General features: G+C 41.4%; 1 protein-coding gene across 1 annotated transcript in view; it reads right to left on the bottom strand.

The window, feature by feature from the left end:
• The window catches only part of Stk39 (serine/threonine kinase 39), a 273793-nt gene that overhangs the window by 78541 nt on the left and 174425 nt on the right, over positions 1 to 20827 (bottom strand). The window contains exon 14 of the mRNA XM_052722942.1: positions 19543 to 19610. Within this exon, the coding sequence (XP_052578902.1) occupies positions 19543 to 19610 (68 nt within the window). The remainder of the gene's footprint in view (positions 1 to 19542; positions 19611 to 20827) is intronic.

Genomic DNA, 20827 nt, shown 5'->3' on the forward strand with positions numbered 1-20827 from the left:
AAAAACCCACAGTCCCCCCACCCCCAAATGTAGCTAAACATATTTTCCTATTTGATTAAATCCTTTTGAAGCTGCTTTAAATCCTAAAACAGAATTGCAATGCCAATGTACATTCTCTCTGCAGAGCCTCCTTGCAGAACTGACCTGGCAGGGATGGGAACAATACTTTAGGATTAACTCAAAAGCACAGCAGAGGCATTTCCCACCACTGGCAGAGACCCAGGCCTCCACTCACATAACCGCAGTCCCTTTTCCAGGCCCTGCCCTGGCTTCTGACCTCATCTACTGTGTGAATAGCACATTCCCTCCCTGAAGATTTCTGTCTTCCTGGACACTCAGCAGCATTATTATGTATACTTTAAGGTAAGAAGATTTTAATTTCTATTTTTTTTATTTTTTCTCATGAGACTGCAGATTATGCAGTAAAGAAATCCAATCCCCCAGAGTGAGGATGTTTTTATATAGAATAGTTCCCGTACTCACAATTGTTATTTTTTTCAAAACAGTAATAGATGTGAGCACTACTATGAGGCTTTAGCAAGCAGAAAGCAACCATTCAAGTCGGAGACAGGACAGTACTTTATAAAAATAATCATCATTCCCCTCTCAGGGGAGACTGTTGGAAAGTCCTTGGTCATCAGTGCAATATGTTAAAATGTTTTTATATGGCTCCTGTCTTCTGGGTTGTGCAGGGATGTATAAATAAAACCGCTGACTTCTGAGGGACCCGGGAAGGTCCTTGTAATACTGTTGAGTACATCAAGGGTGTTGTCAGTTTAACAGCAGAGATAACCTCCCTTTAAGGCAATCTTAGAATTAATGGACCTTTCTGTAGTTTCAACACTAATAATAGAATAGAGAATAGGATAGAAAAATTAGATGTGTGTCCTTCCCTTATCACTCAATATGCAACTGGAAGTCCAAGGCCACTGTGATAAGTCTGGAGTCCCTACACATGGTGATTTACTGAACACCACAAAGCCGTTCTAGCATAAAGGGGGCTACTAAGCGCCTGCTTGGTTGGTCCTTAAGTAATTTTTATCAGATACTGGACTATGACCAAAAGGCTTTTATTAAAAAGAGCAACTGGTGATCGTTCTTGGAGACACAGAGGGAAGCAGAGAAGGTCCAGTGGTTCCGATAAAGAGAAGAAATTCTGGGCTGAGATTATACACTTCATGAAACCTACACACAGCCAGTAAAACCAGTGAGAGTTTATCAGGAAGGTGAGTCAGTGGAGACTTGGCTAGCCCATGTGAAAAGAAATGCAAGCTGTGATCTGTGATCAGAAGACAAGAAGTATGGAAGGAGACTGAGGGGGGGGGCTACATGCCACAGGGCATTAGGCAAACTACCCACTCACATCTCAGTGTCCCACCAGGCAACAATCTGAACAGCTGTCAAAAGAAAGCAACTATTTTGAAGGGCCCTTTCAAGTAACTATAATAATATAAAAGATCATTTATTCCTCTCTAGTAAGTATGCAAAACAAATACACTGAAGAGGGGCCGGGCGGTGGTGGCGCACGCCTTTAATCCCAGCACTCGGGAGGCTGAGGCAGGCGGATCTCTGTGAGTTCGAGGCCAGCCTGGGCTACCAAGTGAGTTCCAGGAAAGACGCAAAGCTACACAGAGAAACCCTGTCTCGAAAAACCAAAAAAAAAAAACCCACAAATACACTGAAGAGGAATTGCCCCAGTAACAGGAATAAGAAAAGCAGTCAGTTCAAAGAACATCCTCAAGGGTTTATAGGATGAGTGAAGGGCATCATTTCATTTTAGAAAATGAACTATCTGTTGAGCCTTCCTCATCTGATAATCTAAATGCCAAAACATACTCCAAAGTCTCAAACTTTCCAATAGTCATGTGACATCACAAGTTGAAAATTCCACACCTGTCATCAATTGATGGGTTAGAGTCAAAACACAGGTGTGGTAAAAATGTTGTATAAAATTACCTGCAGGCTATGCCGCACACATTTAGGAAACCTAAGTGAATTCTGTGTTCAGACCTGGGGTCCGCTCCTTAGATATCTCATGGTATATCTACACACTTACATATAGATTTATATCTGAATACTTCAAAATCTAAAATCATCTGAAATCCAAATTACTTTTTGTCTGAAGCATTTCAGATAAGAGATCTCCAATGTGTACTCATTTGTAACTTAAACTGTGCCCCAAAAAGAAAATATAAATAAAAAATAATTGTATTGTAAGATGTAATGCAGCCAGTCCCCAAACGATACCTTCTGCACACTTCTTCCTTTTGATCTGCAGAGTATCACAACAGATCACATGACACCCATTCCCTAGAGTAGGGTCCCCAAGAAGCCTCCATATTCACCCACTCCATTTTCATACGGATCCTCTCTTCTGAGCTGTGCAGGGATGTATACCTAAAACAGCTGGCTTTCAAGGGAAAGGGAGAGGTCCTTGCTCCAAGCCCTTCAGAGCACACCAGAGACCTCAGCTGACCCCTCCAGGTCACACTGACACTCAATACACTCTGATATTATTCTCAGTTGTACTACCCAAATATCCATTCCTTTGTGTAGTTATTTGGTATTTGCCATATTTATATCCCCACATTATTGAAGTCTAATATGTCTTCTTAAGCCCAAGTTGTATGTCTCATAACACTACCCATGGCAACTCACCCAGAAGGAATGCACAATACATAGGAATGAGTGGCCATATCAGAGAGTCTTTGACTGTTTATCTCAATGCTAAGGAAGAACAGGCATCAGGAATTTACGTTCTAAAGAGTGCTATAATTATTAATGATGAACATTTTTTCCTGGCATTTTAATAGACAAAATGACTGTCAGCCCCTACTATGACCTCTGATTCCCCCAACCATTTTTTGTTGTTGTTGTTGTTTTGTTTTTGTTTTTGTTTTCAAGATAAGTTTTCTCTGTGTAACAGCTCTGGCTTTCCTGAAACTAGCTTTGTAGACCAGGTTGGCCTCGAACTCACAGAAATCTGCCTGCTTCTGCCTCCCGGGTGCTGGGATTAAAGGCATGTACCACCACCGCCTGGCTTTCCCCTCAACTGCTGTTTACATAAAGAAAATATTGGGAAGGACAGCAAAGTGACAAAATTTATCATGAGACATTAGCCCAGGAAGCATGAAGTTCCCATCAGCAACCCAAGTACAGTTTCCCCTAGAGATTCACTCTGTGGCTACAGAGTGATTTGCAAGGAAGGAAAGCTGGCGTTTCACAGAACCCTTATTCCTTGAGCAAATAGGAGAAAACCATCATCGCAGGCAAGGTGCCGAGGAGTGGTGGCTTTAGAGCACGCCTGTGACACACACTTGTGACATGGTGTGGCAAGGGATCAATCTGGAAGGTGGCTCCAATGCAGCCCTCTTGCCCTTACCTGTCTTCTAAGTACCATGGCTCACTTACTCAGCTGAACGGGAGACACTCGGCTATCCTAGAACACCTCAGAGAGCCCCAAGGTCTCTACAGAAGAGCCAACCTTGGCATAACTGTCACAGAGGACAGCAGCACTTAGAGTCCCAGTGTTCAAGATGCTAAAGGGGGAAGGGAGAGCAAACAGAGCTGTTTAGAAGTAGCGGCTAAAAAAAAGTTAAAATTTTCATTTTTACCCCAGAAAGTACAGACTGAAAAAAAGAATAAATGTGAGATTATTAAGTGTCTTTTAGTCTCTGATGTTTACAGTTCACCGTTTTCTTTCTGATCTTCATCCGGGAAAAGGAGAGAGGAGAGAGAGAATACTCTGAGAGACAAAAAGGTTCTTCTTGGCTATTTGGACGTTGCTAAAAATACTGCAAGCAAAGCACACTTCCTTGCCACTGAGCGGTTTGGCTAATGCAGTCAAAAGGCCAGTCTAGCTTGGATCTTGAGTATGATTTACAATGTAATAGTTTCAAATGGTACAGCCCATGCTGTGGTAATAAACATTCATTTTAAGCCTTTTAGGGGACTAATATTTCATCTGAACATTCTCAGAGAAAGACTTTTCTTCCAGGTTCCCCTGGAAGGAGCAAAGTGGTGTGATCAAATCATGAAGGGAGAGTGGCTTGGGGCCTTCTAACACCATCAGCATTCTCCCAGGGCTGACCTCCCATCTGTCTGTCCCTCTGCAAGGAGCTCTGAAACCAGACACGGCTCCCAGCAGAGTCCGACTTCCTGGATCTCCGGCTTCTCCAGGAAAACAATACAGACCAACAAACAGCCAGCACACTGACGTGCTCTCCACACAGGGCCTGAAGAGCTGTCCTCAAGTTCCCGCTGTAGTGTGCTCTGACTTGCTGATGTCTATCACAGAGGAATGGGGTGAGAGACCCATGTGTCAGGGAAAATGGTCCACTCTCTCACCCAGGGCAGGCACCCTCCTGAACTTTTTAGAAAAGAGATATATTTTTGCAAAGAAAACCAAGGCATAAAATATTGAAGAGGGTTCCCACAAGTATTTTGTGGCCAGGTATGCTAGACAACATGTCTGATATACAAATTCCATAATACTCGCATTAAAACTCCTATTTTCTATTTGAAAGTAAAGTTACTTTCCTACTTAACTCACTGGGGACTCACGAGTTAAGCAGATTACCAAGACTTTTATTTAAAAAAAAAAAGTTTGATGTAGCTCTGAGACTGGTGTGACAGTCTGTTTCTATTGTGCTAGCTGCTGAAATCTTGGGAGATAAGGTCTATTACTCTATGTATCCAAACACTGATTTAGAAAAAAATTATCAAAAGACAGATTTTTATTTTGCTATAGTTCCTTAGCAAAGGAACTATCTCCTTCTCTGTCTATATGGCATCACTTTTCAGAAACTTGGATCAAGAGACTTAGACTCCTAAGGTCATGTCCAGGAAATGGGTACATGAAATTTGCTGAAGAACACTGTATCAACTGCTGTGCCATCCAATCACTGGCTCTTGCTTTGTTCTCTCTGCTTGTTTTCCTATGGACTCGGCCTTCTCCAGTTACATCTCTGCTTTACTATCTCTGGACCACCAGCCTCCAGCATCCAGACACGACATCACATGCAGATTCTGGTGTCATATTTTCCCCAACTCTACAATTCATGGGTTATTTCTTAGGTAAAGTGACCAAGTGATTAAACTCAAGGCTTCCTTTATCCCCATGAAATACCCTCAGTAGAATCCCACTGACTAAGTATGGTCAACTCCAGCAATTTCCTAAGGTAACAAGCTATTGTCAAGACAGCTCTCATCACCATTTACAAATGCAACAACCAGCAATATCCTGCTTACAGTGGTCACCAAGTATCTTTTTAACTATCAGGCCTTAGCCCCGACATTATTTGAAGTGTCTGTTGATTCTCAAAGAAAAACCATGCTCAAGACAAGACTCAGGATCTGTGTGACAGTGGGCTGAAAAAGAACCCTCCTTCACATTAATCAATCCCCTCCCAGTTTCCTCTCAGTAACAACTGGAAGGCACTTACCATTTTTCAGTGGCAGGGATGAAGGAAGTGAGAAATAAAAATCTGAGTTTCTAAGATAACTAAAAGCCTGACAACTGTTTTAGCAGATCTCTTCCAAAATATTTTATTATTTTCCACTTGCTACAGAATAAAGTATAACACCATAAAATAAAATACATACACCTGTCAATTTATTTGGGGGACTTTCTCTCTCATTCTTAGCTATGCTAAACAGTCTTTAGATGAGGATCCTCCAGGATCAGATAACACAAATTGGAATTCTTACTCGGATAAAAAACTGGAGTGTGACTCCAATCAAATTAACTTGTAAGCTTTGGTGTTTTGAGATATTTTGTTCATTTGTTTTTCCATGTGTAAGTGAGAATAGCTTTAGTATTTATTCTACACAATTAGAAGTACAGTAAAGAAGGTAGGCATCTGGAATGCTGTCTTACATGTAGTTAGGTAGCAGGGAATTCTAGCCATAATAGTGATCATTTCATCCATGACTGAAAACTTGGGATTCCTTGAATGTACCCTATTTCTCAGCCGGTATCTATGTTCATAATCTTCCTTGAGAAATAATCAGTCACAAAGAGTGTGGCAGTATTTGTAATGAATGAAAGACTTAATACACTCTACAGATACACTAGCAAATAACTGGATGTTAGAGTCTAAAGAAAAGGACTGTGTGGATTTGAACCCCTGCTTTGGAGACACTGTAGAAACCACACTTCCACAAACTGCCTTATATTTTCTTACCCTGAAAGAAGATGAGATAGGTGATGGCAAATTTCCCTACAATTGTTTCTAGTACATCACAGAGACATACAGTGCTAATAATCATACACATATCCATCTTCTTTGTGTATAAGCTGGGTAACCCACAAATGTTTCAAATAATAACCCAAAGTCAGGAAATTTCATTGCCTATCTCCAGGTGAGTCTTAATGTTAGGGATGTTAGGTATCAGCCTCAGAAACAGCCAGCGATGTGGGGCAGATCAGGAAGAAAATACAACAAAACCCACAAAGAAGTTATACACCTTTGACTGATGAGACACAAACTATTTCTCTACCATCAGAATTACAGACAACTAAATATGTCCAAGGCTGAAGCTTAAAACCCCAATGTGTTACCAATACAGCAGATGGGACTTCGTGTGTATGTGATTAGAGAATTTCAGAAGGAAGTTACCTTGGAGAGCTCATTTCCTCAGTGTGGTCAGAAGGGGATGTAACAACAGGTGCAGAGAGGCTTCTGCTGCTAACCAAGGACTGGGGAACACAAGAAGCATCTAGAAGTTGGGGACCATAAGGAAAGAAAATATCCCTGCAGGCCTTCCTGTGCACAGTGAACTTCTGAACTACACATCTGTGCGATAAACAACCTGTGCTGTTTGAGGCCACTAGGCTTGCAGTAATTTGTTATGGCGGTGATGGCAGCTGAATACCAAGACCGCCCAAAGAAGTTCACTGATCAGCAGAGATTTCCCACAACACAACCGTGAATTTCACCAAGAAGGACAAAGTTTTCTAGTGCATTGAGGATTGCAAAATAAAGTAGAAATTATACTCCAAGAAGCCTGCTTCCAATGGGAAAGAAAAGTTAATGCACAGGAAACCCCCAAATGAAATACCCTTGTTACGATTCCAAGACTCAATATTTGAGGAAGAAATCTTAGCCCTCATTATCTCCAGGGATGTGGTAACAGAGAACAGAAATGACTTTTCAAACAGTCTCTAGAATTAATTCAGGTTTGATCAAGAGGACAAGTCCTAAGAGTCAACCGCCCCTGGTAAAACTGGGGAGAATTTTTAGACTATAAAAGAGCAGAAGGTTACCTTAGCAGCAGCTAGAAAGGTAGAATGTAAAACAGGAGAAGGGAGAGAGAGAGACTCTGCAAGAGCAGCAGAGAGGAAAAAAAAGTAAATGTGAAGGCATTCGTTAAAATCTTCAGGCTGTTGTCCGTCAAAGTATCAGGTGATTAACATTGACTTAAATGTCACCATAACTTCTGAAAGTATCTGCTACTTTTCAGATGTGGTTTTGCATGCAAGGACACCAAAAGGCTCATTAGAAAGAAGCAAGAGTTCAAGGAAGATGTGCCAGCCTCGTGACGTGACCCTCCAGTTGAGCATAAGAGACAACTGCCAGTCATGTGGTGGTGGAACTGACCATGGATGTGGGGCAAGGCAGGGCAGCCTCTCCTCCACTCTTAAATGTGCCTGATTCCTGGCACTGACTGGTCATGGAACACGGCACAGTGCTTCCCACACTTCTGAGGTCCCCTGAGAGGGTCCGTGAGAAGACCTAGAAAACAATAAAAGTGCATGGCAGCTTCAGAAGTACATGGCTTCAGTATTCTTTCAATGGGAAAAGAGTGGATGAGGAAAATGACTGTACTAGGTTTCTATTGCTGTGAAGAGACACCATGACCACAGGAACTCTTATAAAGGAAAACATTTAATTGGGGCTAGCTTACAGATTATCATCCATGAGAAGTATGGCAGCACACATGCATGCCTGGTGCTGGAGAAGGAGCTGAGAGTTCTACTTCTGGATTGGCAGGCAACAGGAAGACAGAGAGCACCATAGAGCTTGGCTTGAACTTCTGAAACCTCAAAGCTCACCTCCCAGTGACACACATCCTCCAATAAGGCCACACCTATTCCAACAAGGCCACAAGTCCTAATACTTTGAAATAATGCTACTCTCTATGAGCCTATGGGGGCCATTTTCATTCAAACTACCACAACTAGGGAACATGCTGTCACAGAGAAGTCTGTAGAAAGAAACATATTATGCTGGTACTTTAAAGGTAAACACCAAGACTGGAGACCCTGAAGTACAAGAGGCACTAGATACTGCTGAGGAGCCTAGAGGAGCAATTCAAGCTGCCTGTCCACATTAGACAAAGATGCTCAGGCATGCACACACTTGGTGTGGCTTCTCTGATGTCTGCCCCCACTCCACACATACACACAAAGAGAAACTGTTCTCAGAGTCTACAGCACAGATTCTGTATTTGTTTTAAAAGCAAAATATTTAAAAGAACAAAAGATAGAGATTATACTCAAGTATCAAGCTGATTGGGAATTTTTATAACTAAAATCTATCAAACGTGTTTTGTGTTGTGATGTAAAAAAATAAAGAACTGCCCACATAAACAATCCTGTGAATCATCATGATAATAAAAAGTTGGTGAAATGTCTTTTCTTAAGAATCATAGTTACCCTGTGTGTGGGAGCATGCTACTAAGAGTCTGTCATGTGCTGGGTACACTACATGAAGTTCTAAGAACCCAAAGTTAATCTCCTACCTCTTCCAGCTATCAAGTCCTGCATGTCAGCTCCCACCTCCCAGGGTGCTCCGAGGGACAGGGGGATGTATGGGAGTCAGGATGCATGATGTGAAACCCACAAAGAATCAATGAAAAATGAGCCCCCAAAGCATAATGTCAAGATGAACCCCAATCTCTGTATTCAGCTTCTGGTGAGCAAGTCTTGATTAGGGGCCATCCATTTCTGCGGTTTGTCACTGTAAGCCCTTTAGTTAGATCCTGCTACAGAACTCAGCCATGAAATAATGTCTGCTGCTCTGGGGATGCTGGCATCCTCAGATAACCCATAAGCCCCACCCAGCTCCTCAAGAACCCTCTGTGCTCTACCTCTTACTCTGTACTCCGTTATCTATCTACAAACTTCTCACAATCTAAGAACATTTCACGGAGGGAAACCTTAGTGCAAACGGGACTGCTGTTTCCTCAAGCATCACTCCTGCACAATATAAGCAACATGAAGTATGTAATGTATATACAGTGTGTGCATATGCGAATGTTTATGTGTGTGTGTGTGGACATACACATGCACTTGTGTGTGCATACATGCAGAGGCCAGTTGTCAGCTTTTCATGTTGTTCCTCAGGAGTCTGATTGTTTTGTTTTGGTTTGGTTTGGTTCTGTTTTTTGAGACAAGTTCTCTTACTGGTCCCTAGGGCTTGCCAACTGGACTAGGATGACTGGGCAGGGAACCCCAGGGATCTCACTGTCTTCATTTCCCTAGAGCTCAGATGACGCATGCAATACCACATTAAGGAGTTTATGTGAGTGCTAGATGTAAAACTCAGGTTCTCATGATGATACAGCACACATTCACTTTATCAACTGAATTCTCTCTCCAGCACCCACACGACATATGCCTTTATATGCTGCAGCACCAAAAACCGAGACCTTTTCAAAAAACAAATATTGCCCCCCGCCACTGTGTCAAGAATTGAGCCCAGGGCCTCATGGATGGCATGCAAATGTACTACAGCTCCACAACATGTATCTTTAAGTAATGTAAGTCTTGACACATTCAATCAAAACAATATGAATCATTAAAAAAGGAGTGTACAGATGTAAATTCATCCATATAAAATGAATCCAAGACATATTACAAAACAGACTATCCAACATATGCTGTTTTATAAAAAAATAAAATGCTTATGCAATAGTATTTTAAAAATGTGAATCTTGTAGAAACATGTATTTAGAAGAATATTTCTTTTTATCACTAGATGATAATAGTATGGATGGTTTTCTGAGCCACACTGCCTACCACTTATTCCTTTTGTTGTCATTTCCTTTAACTGTCTAACTTTCTAAGCTGACCATATATGGATTGAAAAGAAGTAATAGTAACTTTTAAAATCTCTATACTTTGTTTATTGTCAATAATATTTAGACTCAACATCTTCTGGCTCATATATATAATATTGGCATCTCACAACTAGTCGATTTTAATCTTCTATTTTGCTCCCTTTACCTTACCAAGTCTTTCCAAATATAAAACTGTTATTCATTCATCATGTTTACTAGCAGGTGAAATTTGTATATACAAAACATGGCACCCTATACTACCTTGCATCGTATATATTTACATATCTCTATCACATCACCAAGACACTGGATTAGCATAAGACTCAGATGCCTGCCCATCTAAGTAAAGTAGCTTCAGGACCACAGGAAATGCACCTAAGAGCTCAGATCTTCCCTTTTCATCTGTTGGTAGCAAGTGCAGATTGAGAGGAAACATTAAATCAGGCAAGTGATGGGATATGCTTTTGAAATTAGCTAACACCACAAACACTCACTGACATTTCAATCATCACCTTTCACATCCCCCAGGAAAATATTTTCAGGTATTTCTGTCACAACATTAATGATGAGTTTATCAGGAAACATTGTTAAAAGAATATTCACAGAGAGTGTTAATGAGAAGACTGAAGGCTTAACAATCCTACTGTATATTCATTTCTAAACACATTCAAGACAGAACTGAATAAAGCAAGGCCGCCACAGGGTTAAGTGGAGAAGCACGAAGACTGATGTGCTCAGGAGAGTGAAGATCAACACCGGTTCTGCTTAAAGCAGTGATTCTCAGCCAGCCCCACAGGGGTCATATATTAGATATCATATCACGTCACATATCCTGCATGCCAGATGTTTACAGTATGATTCATAACAGCAGCAAAATTACAGTTGTGAAGTAGCAACAAAATCATGCTATGGTTGGAGGTCACCACAACATGAGAAACTCTATTAGAGGGTCTCAGCATCAGGGAGGTTGGGAACCACTGGCTTAGAGGCTTTGTCGTGCTGGAAAATTACTACAGGACTTTGAACCTTGCACTCTTACCTATGAAATGTCAGTGCCAGTAGTGATGTTTTAATGTTATATGTGATGATCAAGCAAGACAAAGCACACAGCATGCTTATCATAGTATCTGTTACACAGTGGGCACTTCACCATTTTGTAGGATGCCACTAATGATAAGCAAACATACAACAATTTCTCCAATTCTCAAGGAAAAGAAAATACTTGACCATGAACATCCAAAGAGTTAAGTAAAATGACAAATATATTTCAGATGAGAGAACTGCATTCTAATAATTTGTCACCCACAAAATAATACATTATCACTTTATTGAAAAGCAAAAGTAGTCTTGTCGGAAATAATGAAAGACTGCAAGTCACTTACAGAGGCCAGCAGCCTGACACTGCCCCCTTGATGCCTCCTACCTATTACCCTGCTCAAAATGGAGCTACTGAAAAGCATAAACACTGGTTACTATGGGAACAGGCAAACCAAAGATAACATCCAGACAAAAAGGCTCTCGCCTACTCCCAACCACTCCTAGCTCCCCTTTTGTGTCTTCTATTGCATTTATCGCTCTCTACCTGCATTCGAGTCATTTCTGCAGAATCTGATCTCTCTGCCTAGGAGGAGACCTCTTGGAAGGGAGAAACCTTGTCCTATTCATCTTTGTCTCTTCAACAAAGTCTTGCACAAAGAAGGTAGTGAATAAGTGGTTTGTTGAAGAGGGAAGGGGGGAGGCATGTGGTAAAATGCTTTGCATAACCAAGCTCAATGCCCATAATATTTAACCTCTGGGGGGAAAATTAATCAAGGCTCCCGGCCACTTGACTAGAGAATTATGCAATTAACCCTGTTTCACTAGCTGGAAAACGAACTAATTACTCCTGAACAATGACATGATGAGAACAGAATTCTGGTGTACTCATGCTAACACAGTGACCAACACTTTCTAATAAATTAGCATTCGTTACAAAATCGTAATTTTCTACGTGCCTTCCCTACGGTATGCCTTTTATGGGGAATATTAAAACAGTAAGTAAAAAAAGGTAATGATTTGCTATGCTTTAGAGTTTCTGTTAAGTTATATTCTATTCCAGAGACTGCCTTCCCCTCCAAACAGGAAGCTAGTATATTTACCTGGGGCCTTGGCTGGCCCATCAGGATATGATGACACTGTTACATTAGAACAAGCTGAATTCACTGGAGCAAATTAACGGGACATACTGTGTTAGAGAATCTACATACACCAAATGCTGTGGTTGCAAAACTTAAAATGCAATCTACACAGCTGATCTGACAGGGTATGAGCAGCAGTGAACACAAAGGAATGGACATATCAACACAACTTAAAAACACTGCTTTTTTAAATCAATGACTTGATTCTAAAACCTGAGTGTTTCATGTGAAATATGCCATCTTTGTTTCCTTTATTTGTATTTTATGCATATTGGTATTTTGCCTGAACATACATCTGTGCACACATGTGTATAGTACCCTCAGAGTCCAGAAGAGGGTATCAGATCCCCTAGGACTGGAATTACAGAGAGTTCTGATAAACCATGTTCATGCTGGTTATTGAACCCAGGTCCTCCAGAAGAGCACCTAGTGCTCTTAACTGCTAAACCATATCTCCAGCCCCCATGCCTACTTTTGGAAAGGATTTATACAACTGTATTTGTGTGGCGGTAGAGGTGTGCCTGTGGAAATGAGGACAGGCCATCAGATCCCCTGGAGCTGGAGTTCCAGGTGGTTGTGAGCTGATCAGTATATGCTGGGAACCAAAGTGGGGTTGTCTGCAAGAGCAGCAAGTACTTTGAATCACAAAGCCCATATTTTTATTTAATTAAAAGTACATTAATGGTAAAATACTTATACATTGGTACTTGACTCAATTTAAAAAAATGATATAACCATGTTGTGACAGCATGTGAAACACAAGGTAACATAATTGGAGGCATCCTCTTGAAGTACATCCAAGAACACTTTCTGACCTTGTGCCTTATTCTATGATCCATATTTTATCTTATATTACATATAACCTAACTATACAGAATATGGAGAATGAAATATTGGTCAAGTACATACAGGAAAAATAATGTACCTTTTACCCATGTCCAGCATTTGACACAGAGACCATGGATTTAAACCCATTTTCTCAATCTTATGTCTAATGGAGTAGTTTTTAAAGCTAATTAATATTTTTCAAGGGAAAATTAAGACTTTTGTCTTCTTGGGCTTTTGTCTATGAACACAAATGCATGAATAAAAGAGACATACACTACCAAGACCCACAATGCATTTGTCTTTTCTTACAGAATGCACCATTTTGAAAGTCAAAGATTCCCCAGTTTCCTATCCTTAGAACGGAGATGACCTCTCTAAGAGAAGCTGGAGAAGGCTGAGAGGTACACAGATATTTAATGTGGATCTTTTCTGAAGAAAAGAGAGGAGGCTGATGGGTTAGAAGGAAGACATATTCCTAGCAAGCAAGTCTATAAAATTTTGCACCAAAAAAAGTCATAGTGACCTTATAAAAGGTAGAGCAATCAGCCACTCACGTGATATTAGTTAAGGATTGATGAAAGGCTGGCTTGCACTGAAGTCTTCTCCTCCATAGTTTGTGGAGCACAACACGTCATGCCACATAGCCTCAGGGGACAAGGACAGCAAGTACATTTGCTAATACCAACATACTATGGAGGCCAGTGATTTCAGAGTGCATGCACACATGCACACATATGGAGGTATATACATGTTTTAGGGTTTCTATTGCTGTGAAGAGACACCATAACCATGGCAACACTTACAAAGGAAAACATTTCATTGGAGCTGGCTTACAATTTCAGAGGTTTAGTCTATTATCATCACAGCAGGAAGCATGGGCAGCATGCAGGCAGACATGGTGGTGCTAGAGAGGTAGCTAAGACCTCTACATCTTGATCCACAGGCAGCAGGAGACAACTGTGTACCACACTGGGTGCAACTTGAGCATGAGACCCCCAAGGCCTGACCCTACAGTGACACCCTTCCTCCAACAAGGCCACTCCTACTCCAACAAGGCCACACAGCCTAATAGTGCCACTCCCTATGGGCCAAGCATTCAAACACATGAATCTATGGGGGCCATTCCTAGTCAAACCACCACAATGTGTGTATATGTAGATGAGCACACACACATATTGGAAGCTATGAGACTCGATGAAGTTAGCATGACTTTTTTTTTTTTTATCCACCTTCCTATCAGCCAAGACAGTGCAGGATATAGTTATCTGGGCCAAAAGGTAACACAATGGTTCTAGAAAAGATTTCAAATGCAGAGTAGATGTGAAGAAACTGCATGGCCGGGACCAACACTGTATGGCAGGTTTTGAATCTCAAAGAACTTGTAAGTTCAGAGATTCTAAGAGGAGGCTGGGTCTCTGGGAGAAGCTGATGTGAGAAGGGATCACACAGGTTTTATTTTGTTAACTTGATAATCAAGACAGAATTACTGGAGAAGAACCTCAATTAAGAAAAAGCCTCCAAAGCTGGGTGTGATAGTACACACCTTTAATCCCAGCACTCGGAAAGCAGAGGCAGGAAGATCTCTGTGAGTGAGCTCAAGGCCAATCTGGTTTAAGTTCCAGGACAGTCAGTGGTACACAGTAATACCTTGTCTCAAACAACAACAATGGGGGTGGTGTCTCTACCAGATTGCCATAGGTAAGTCTGTAGAGGTATTTTCTGATTAATGATTGAGGAGGGAGGGCCCAGCTCACTGTGGGTGGTGCCATCCCTTTGCAAATGACCTTTTTCTATATAGGAAAGCAGTCTGAGCAAGCCACGAGAAGCAAACCAGTAAGTAGCACTCCTCCACAGCTTCTGTTTCAGTTCCTGCTTCCATGTTCCTGCCTTGACTTCTCTCAGGGGACTATGGCCCTTGAGTATGTAAGCCAAATAAACCCTTTCCTCTCAAAAGTTGCTTTTGGTCATGGTGTCTTATCATAACAATAGAAACCCTAACTAAGACACACTATCTCTCCTTACCAATCTTCAGATTCTTACCTTGGCATCAACTGTCCCAGCCCTCTGCTCTCCTCTGCCTTCCATTGTCCCCCAGATTCTGCTAGCCATACTTAACAGTTTTAATGTCAAGCATTAGAAGTTCCAAAGTCAGTTCCTGAGCTCAGCCTGCCTCCAGCATAGGCTTAAAAGCCATCTTATATTAAACACAAACTAGGCTCAATCCTGTTAATGATTAAATCTGTTTCTCAAGGACTGGGCTTTCCCCCACCTGTAACCTAAAGGTTCTGTACTGCCTGTTCCAGGTAATGGCAATCATGTCTTTGTTTCAAAAAGTTGGAATAACCATCTTGCAAACCTATCTTTGTTTCAAAAGGTTGCTATGACTACCTGTTGTTATGACTACCTTGGTAAGACCACACTGCAACTATGTCTTTGTTTCAGGAGACAGTTATGACTAACTCGTTATGTTTATGTTCTCCTCCTGTAACCCCACCTATTTTGCCTGCCAAATCCCCCATTTGGAACCCCCCTACCTCTGAACTATAAAAACCTCATCTTCTTCATGTGCAAGGCTGACCCTCTCGAACTTCCCCTTTAGGAGGAGGAAGCCCGTGTATACAAGCAAAAAGGCTTTCTTTAACTAATTTGGCAATGATGATTTGGTGGTCTTTCTCCTTGCACCTTTGAGATTAACAGCATCTAAATGCCTACTTGACATATGAACATTGACATCTAATAGGCTGAATAGGCCTAACATGCCCAAAACAAAACTCTTGATTCTACCCCAAACTGAAACTCCAACTCTCTTGTCCATCTCAGGAAATAAATATTATGACTCCACTAACAATATTTTCAGTTAAGGCCTAGAGTGAACTTCCTCCCAAAATGATCTTACTGCCTCCATGAGTCACTACCCTGGTCCGGTCTACCTCTAGTCACTGCAGTCAAAGATTATGACTCCACTAATAACATTTTCAGTCAGGGCCTAGAGCGAACTTTCTCCCAAAACGATGTTACTGCCTCCATGAGTCACCACCCTGGTCTGAGCAGTCTAGTCACTGCAGTCACCTGATGAGCAGCTCTGTTCGCCATGTGGCAGTGTCTCTGTGTGGTCAGCGGCCCTGCAATGTGTGACTCATGAGTAACCTTTGCCTTGCAAGTCCCTCTGACTCCCATCTGTCCCTGCATCATCTCTACACTCTCTGACCTAGAACCTAGACATATTCTCTAATGAGAACTACCTAGATGAACCCCATAACACAGTATTTAAGGGAATGATCATAAAACTCAAAGAATTTAATAAGTTTAAAGAAGACATGACTACCTTATTAAAGAGGATAGTAAGAAATGCCTGAGTGATGTCCAAGAGAACAGAAATATATGACTGAATCAAATGGCTCAGGCAATTTACGATTTAAGAACCGAATGCAGTAAAGAAAAAAAAAATCAAAGAAAACTCAAGCTGAAATTAAGATAGACTTGAAAAACACAACAGCCCAATTAGAAAACTCAGGGGAAATCCTTGCAAACGGAATGAGTTAAGTAGATGATAGATATCAAGACTTGAAGATAAAGTAGAGGAACTGGAAAAAAATTAAAAAGGTGAAAACTAAACACACACACACACACACAAAAAAAAAAAAAATCCAAGAACTATGGGACACCAGGAAAAGGCCAAATCTTCTAATTATAGGTTCAGATGAATGAGAAGATTTCCAGGTCCATGGCACAGAATAACTCAACAAGATTACAGAAGAAAACTTTCCAAGATTAAATAAACATATAGCTATCTTAGTGTTTCTACTGCTGGAGAGAGACACCGTGGCCACAGAAACTCTTATAAATGAAATAATTTAAGTGGGGCTGGCTTATGTTTCAGAGGCGTAGTCCATTACCATCATGATGGGAAGCATGGCAGCACACATGAGAGTTCTACATCTGGATCAGCAGGCAGCAAGCAGGAAGAGAGAGTGACACTGGGCCTGGCTTGAGCGCCTGAAACCTCACAGCCCTCTCCCAGTGACACACTTCCTCAAACAAAGCCACACCTACTCCAACAAGGCTACACCTCTTAATAGTGTCACTCCCTATAAACCTATGGGGGCAATTTTCATTCAAACTACCACAATACCCATACATATACAAGAATCATACACAGTACCAAATAGATAGGGCCAGAAAATGAAGTCTGCATAGCATATTACTGTAAGAATGCTAAATATATTTTCCATAAGGCAGCTGCAGTGATTGTTTTAAAGTTTAGCTCAAATCACACCACATTTCTGCTCACAGGCTGCCTGATCCTGTAACAGTAAAGACCAAGTCTTTTCCAGAAGCTACACAGGCTACATACCTGGGCTCCCACACTAACTCTGACCTCATGCCCTGCCCATGACTCTGCCCACACTGATTTTCCTGGTACTTCTATAACTGCTCATCAATGCTTCCTGAACAGAACCCTTGCCAACACCACTCACTCTACCTCAAGGCTTGATTCTTAACTAGGATGTCTACAGTCTAATGTGACCTTATTTAAAGAGATCTTCTGGGGATTGCAGAGCTCTAGAATGTTCCTAACAGTTCTTCCCTGACATACGTGGCTGTACTTCATAACCTCCCTTGGTACGAAGAAGACTAATGCACAGGGTGAGAGATTACTAAGAGCCTCAGCATACAGGTGTAAAGAATTCAGTTTAGCTAACAGCCCAAGTGAGCTCAGCAAAGTGCCTTGGGTTCAGTCTTAAAGACAATGGAGAACCCAGGAAAGCTGGTCCTGCACTTCTGACTTACAGGAATGATGGAACAGTAAGTGGGTGTTGTTTCACATCACTGTCTGGGGTAACTTTTTACACAGCAATATAAAACTAATACACTTGTCTTGGTGAGGGATACTGTTGCTGTGATGAAACACCATGACCAAAGCAACTTAGGGTGGAAGGGGTTTATTTAGCTTATGTTTCCAAATTGCTGTTCACTATGGAAGGACACTAGGACAGAACTCAAGCAAGGCAGGATCCTGGAAGCAGAATCTGATGCAGAGGCCATGAAGGGATGCTGCTTACTAGCTTGCTCCCCATGGCTTTATCAGCCTGCTTTCTTATAGAACCCAGGACCACCAGCTCAGGTGCAGCACAATGGGCTGTGCCCTCCAATCACAAATTAAGAAAATGGCCTACATGCATGCCTATAGCCCAATCTTATGGAGGCATTTTCTTGAGGTTCCCTTCTCTTAAATGACTTTAGCTTGCATCAAGGTGACATAAAACTATTCAGTGCCATACCTTCAGTAATATATAATATATATATATATCTCCCAACATCCCCTTCCTTTCTTTTCATTTCATGTAGGTTTTCCATTCAGAAAACTGGATATACAACAGACAGAATTTGAATATTTAAATCTCTACTCTGGTTTAAAGACAAAAACACGGATGGTCTACTTCATTCTTTGGCAATTGCTAAATTGTACATATTCCTCAAAGCTATTGTTTTATAATAGTTTCACTCCTTGGCTAGAAAGTCTGCTCTAAATTAAATGTCACCAAGTACTCCTGTAGAGTTCCTCAGAAGGTATGTGGAAACACACTGCAGACCATACTCAACAGGTGATCACAACAACATCTCCACCGGTGGACTACGCTAATGCTGTGGTTGGAAACCAAACTTGACCTTGACTATACATCCATTTTCCTAGCCACAACTGTGAACATGTCCATTAACCACACATGCTTTATGTGTGTAATTGTCAAGAGAACACACAGTTCCCCTTTGAACACCTTCAGAAATGTGACAGCATTCTGACTGGCCTGGTAAAGTGGGCTGTCTGCAATTAAGTTCAGCCAATTTTCCTTTCTCCTGAGATACTACATCCTTAACACAGAACATCTGCAAAAATAGACCTGTAAGTTTACAAGAGTCTTAAAATAGAAACAGCTTTCAGTCACCAGGCAATGGTCTGTCAGGCGCCATATTTGTATCCATTTCCTAGAAGAATGAAAGTGCTTTCACAATACATCTGTCATTTCTCCCCAGTGGCTGATCAAACCTGCCACTGAAAAATGTTCTGAACAGGCAACTTGTAGTACAAGCATGGTTTATTTCTGTCAGAAACTGACTGCTGGAGTGTGAAAGAAACTCATTAAAAATCTCTTACTGTGATCTTACATTGTTAAAAAGGAAAAAAAAAAGAAAGGAAGAAAAGATGATAAAGAAAAAGGCAAGGGAAAAATGTAATGAAGGGTACATACGACCTACAGCCGTTCTCAAATGATGTTTCTCTTATTAATCATTTTGCAAGCAATGAAAGGAGTGTAATTAGTTCCAGGAATATGGCATACACTGTTGTTTGGGAAAGAACACATAAGTTAACAATTTCATCTTATCCTAATATTATGAAAAGTTAAAGGAGGAGGTCAGAATACTGCACTGCAGGAAAAACAAATGATGCAAAACAGGGAACAACGTTATTTACCTTAATCTTAAGACAAGGTTGACTGCACAAGGACCTTCTCTGTAGTCTTCGTTGGCATTGGGCTGGCCCTTTGAAAACAAAACAACAGACAGTGTTGTAAGCTTTCTTGGGAAGAGGATGAATAAAACCATAGTATCTCTTGATCCTTGTAGCCCTTTCTGGAAACTTCAAAACCAGCGCTTATCCCAGCAGCTCTTCTTTGGTTTCACAACATCTTTTTTAGAGCGTCAGAAAGCCACTTAATTAACATCACTACCATAGGTGCCAATGCGTCACACAGACAGCCTCAGTCATAGGATGGGTTTGGGAGTGGAGGGTATTGCGGCAGCTAGTCCAAATTACAGCCATCCACCTAGAGTGGCACTCTGTTGGTCCAGAGCAAATGGCCACCATCTACTGGACCGTGGGGACGCATGGAGTCTTTAAGGAACCTTACCAGGGCTGGTTGTGACACTTTTAATTCCAGCATTCAGGCCATGGAAACAGGAGAACTGCAAGTTTAAGTACAGCTTAGGCAAGAACCTGTCTCAAAAGAAGCAAGAGCTAGGGATGTGGCTCAGTGATGGAATACTCGCCTACTATGCGTAAGATGTTGGGTTCTATCTCCATACTATACCTGGTGGGGGTGGGATGACTTCGGTACATAAAATGTAAGCATCAGAGGTGAACACAGATTAATCAACATTCATTCTCACTGTACTTCTCACCTATCATCTTGATACAGCTCATCCATCATGGATACCTCTGTGACAGACTATTCCTATGAATATCTGGGCTTGATCAGATCTCCTTGTTGAAAAATAAAAGGAAAAGCAGGAAAAAGCAAAGATTTCAAGCCAAGCTTGGCTCTGCTGGGAACCTGCTATACAACCACAGGCAAGTAATTCTCAGAGCCTGTTGCTCCATTTACAAAATACGTAAGCCACCTGTCTCAAAGGGGTGCTGGGAAAATAAGAGATGTAAAAGGGAGCCATAAATTATAAAACGTTAATCAATACTGTACCCTTTTCCTGTTTACTTCCTTTGCCTGCATACTCGTACTTCCTTCTAATTTGTCTTTTATGGTGAGGCTAACCCCTACAGTTAATTCACCTCAGGGTCTTTCACTGATTTGGATGATAGAGTGTGAAGATCGAAACTGAACCCTGCTTCTGCCTCGGAGCAGCTGCATAGCCTTGCACAAGCCACTTAACCTCTCTGTGTCTTTCTGCAGCTAGAAAAGATAAGGACTAGCTATCCGACCTCCGGGAGGCTTCCTGCAGTCGTGAAACCCCTCTGCACCAAC

Source organism: Peromyscus californicus, unplaced genomic scaffold (genome assembly GCF_007827085.1).
Source record: "Peromyscus californicus insignis strain IS unplaced genomic scaffold, ASM782708v3 Scaffold_7__1_contigs__length_154581171, whole genome shotgun sequence".
In the NCBI taxonomy this organism is placed as follows: domain Eukaryota; kingdom Metazoa; phylum Chordata; class Mammalia; order Rodentia; family Cricetidae; genus Peromyscus; species Peromyscus californicus.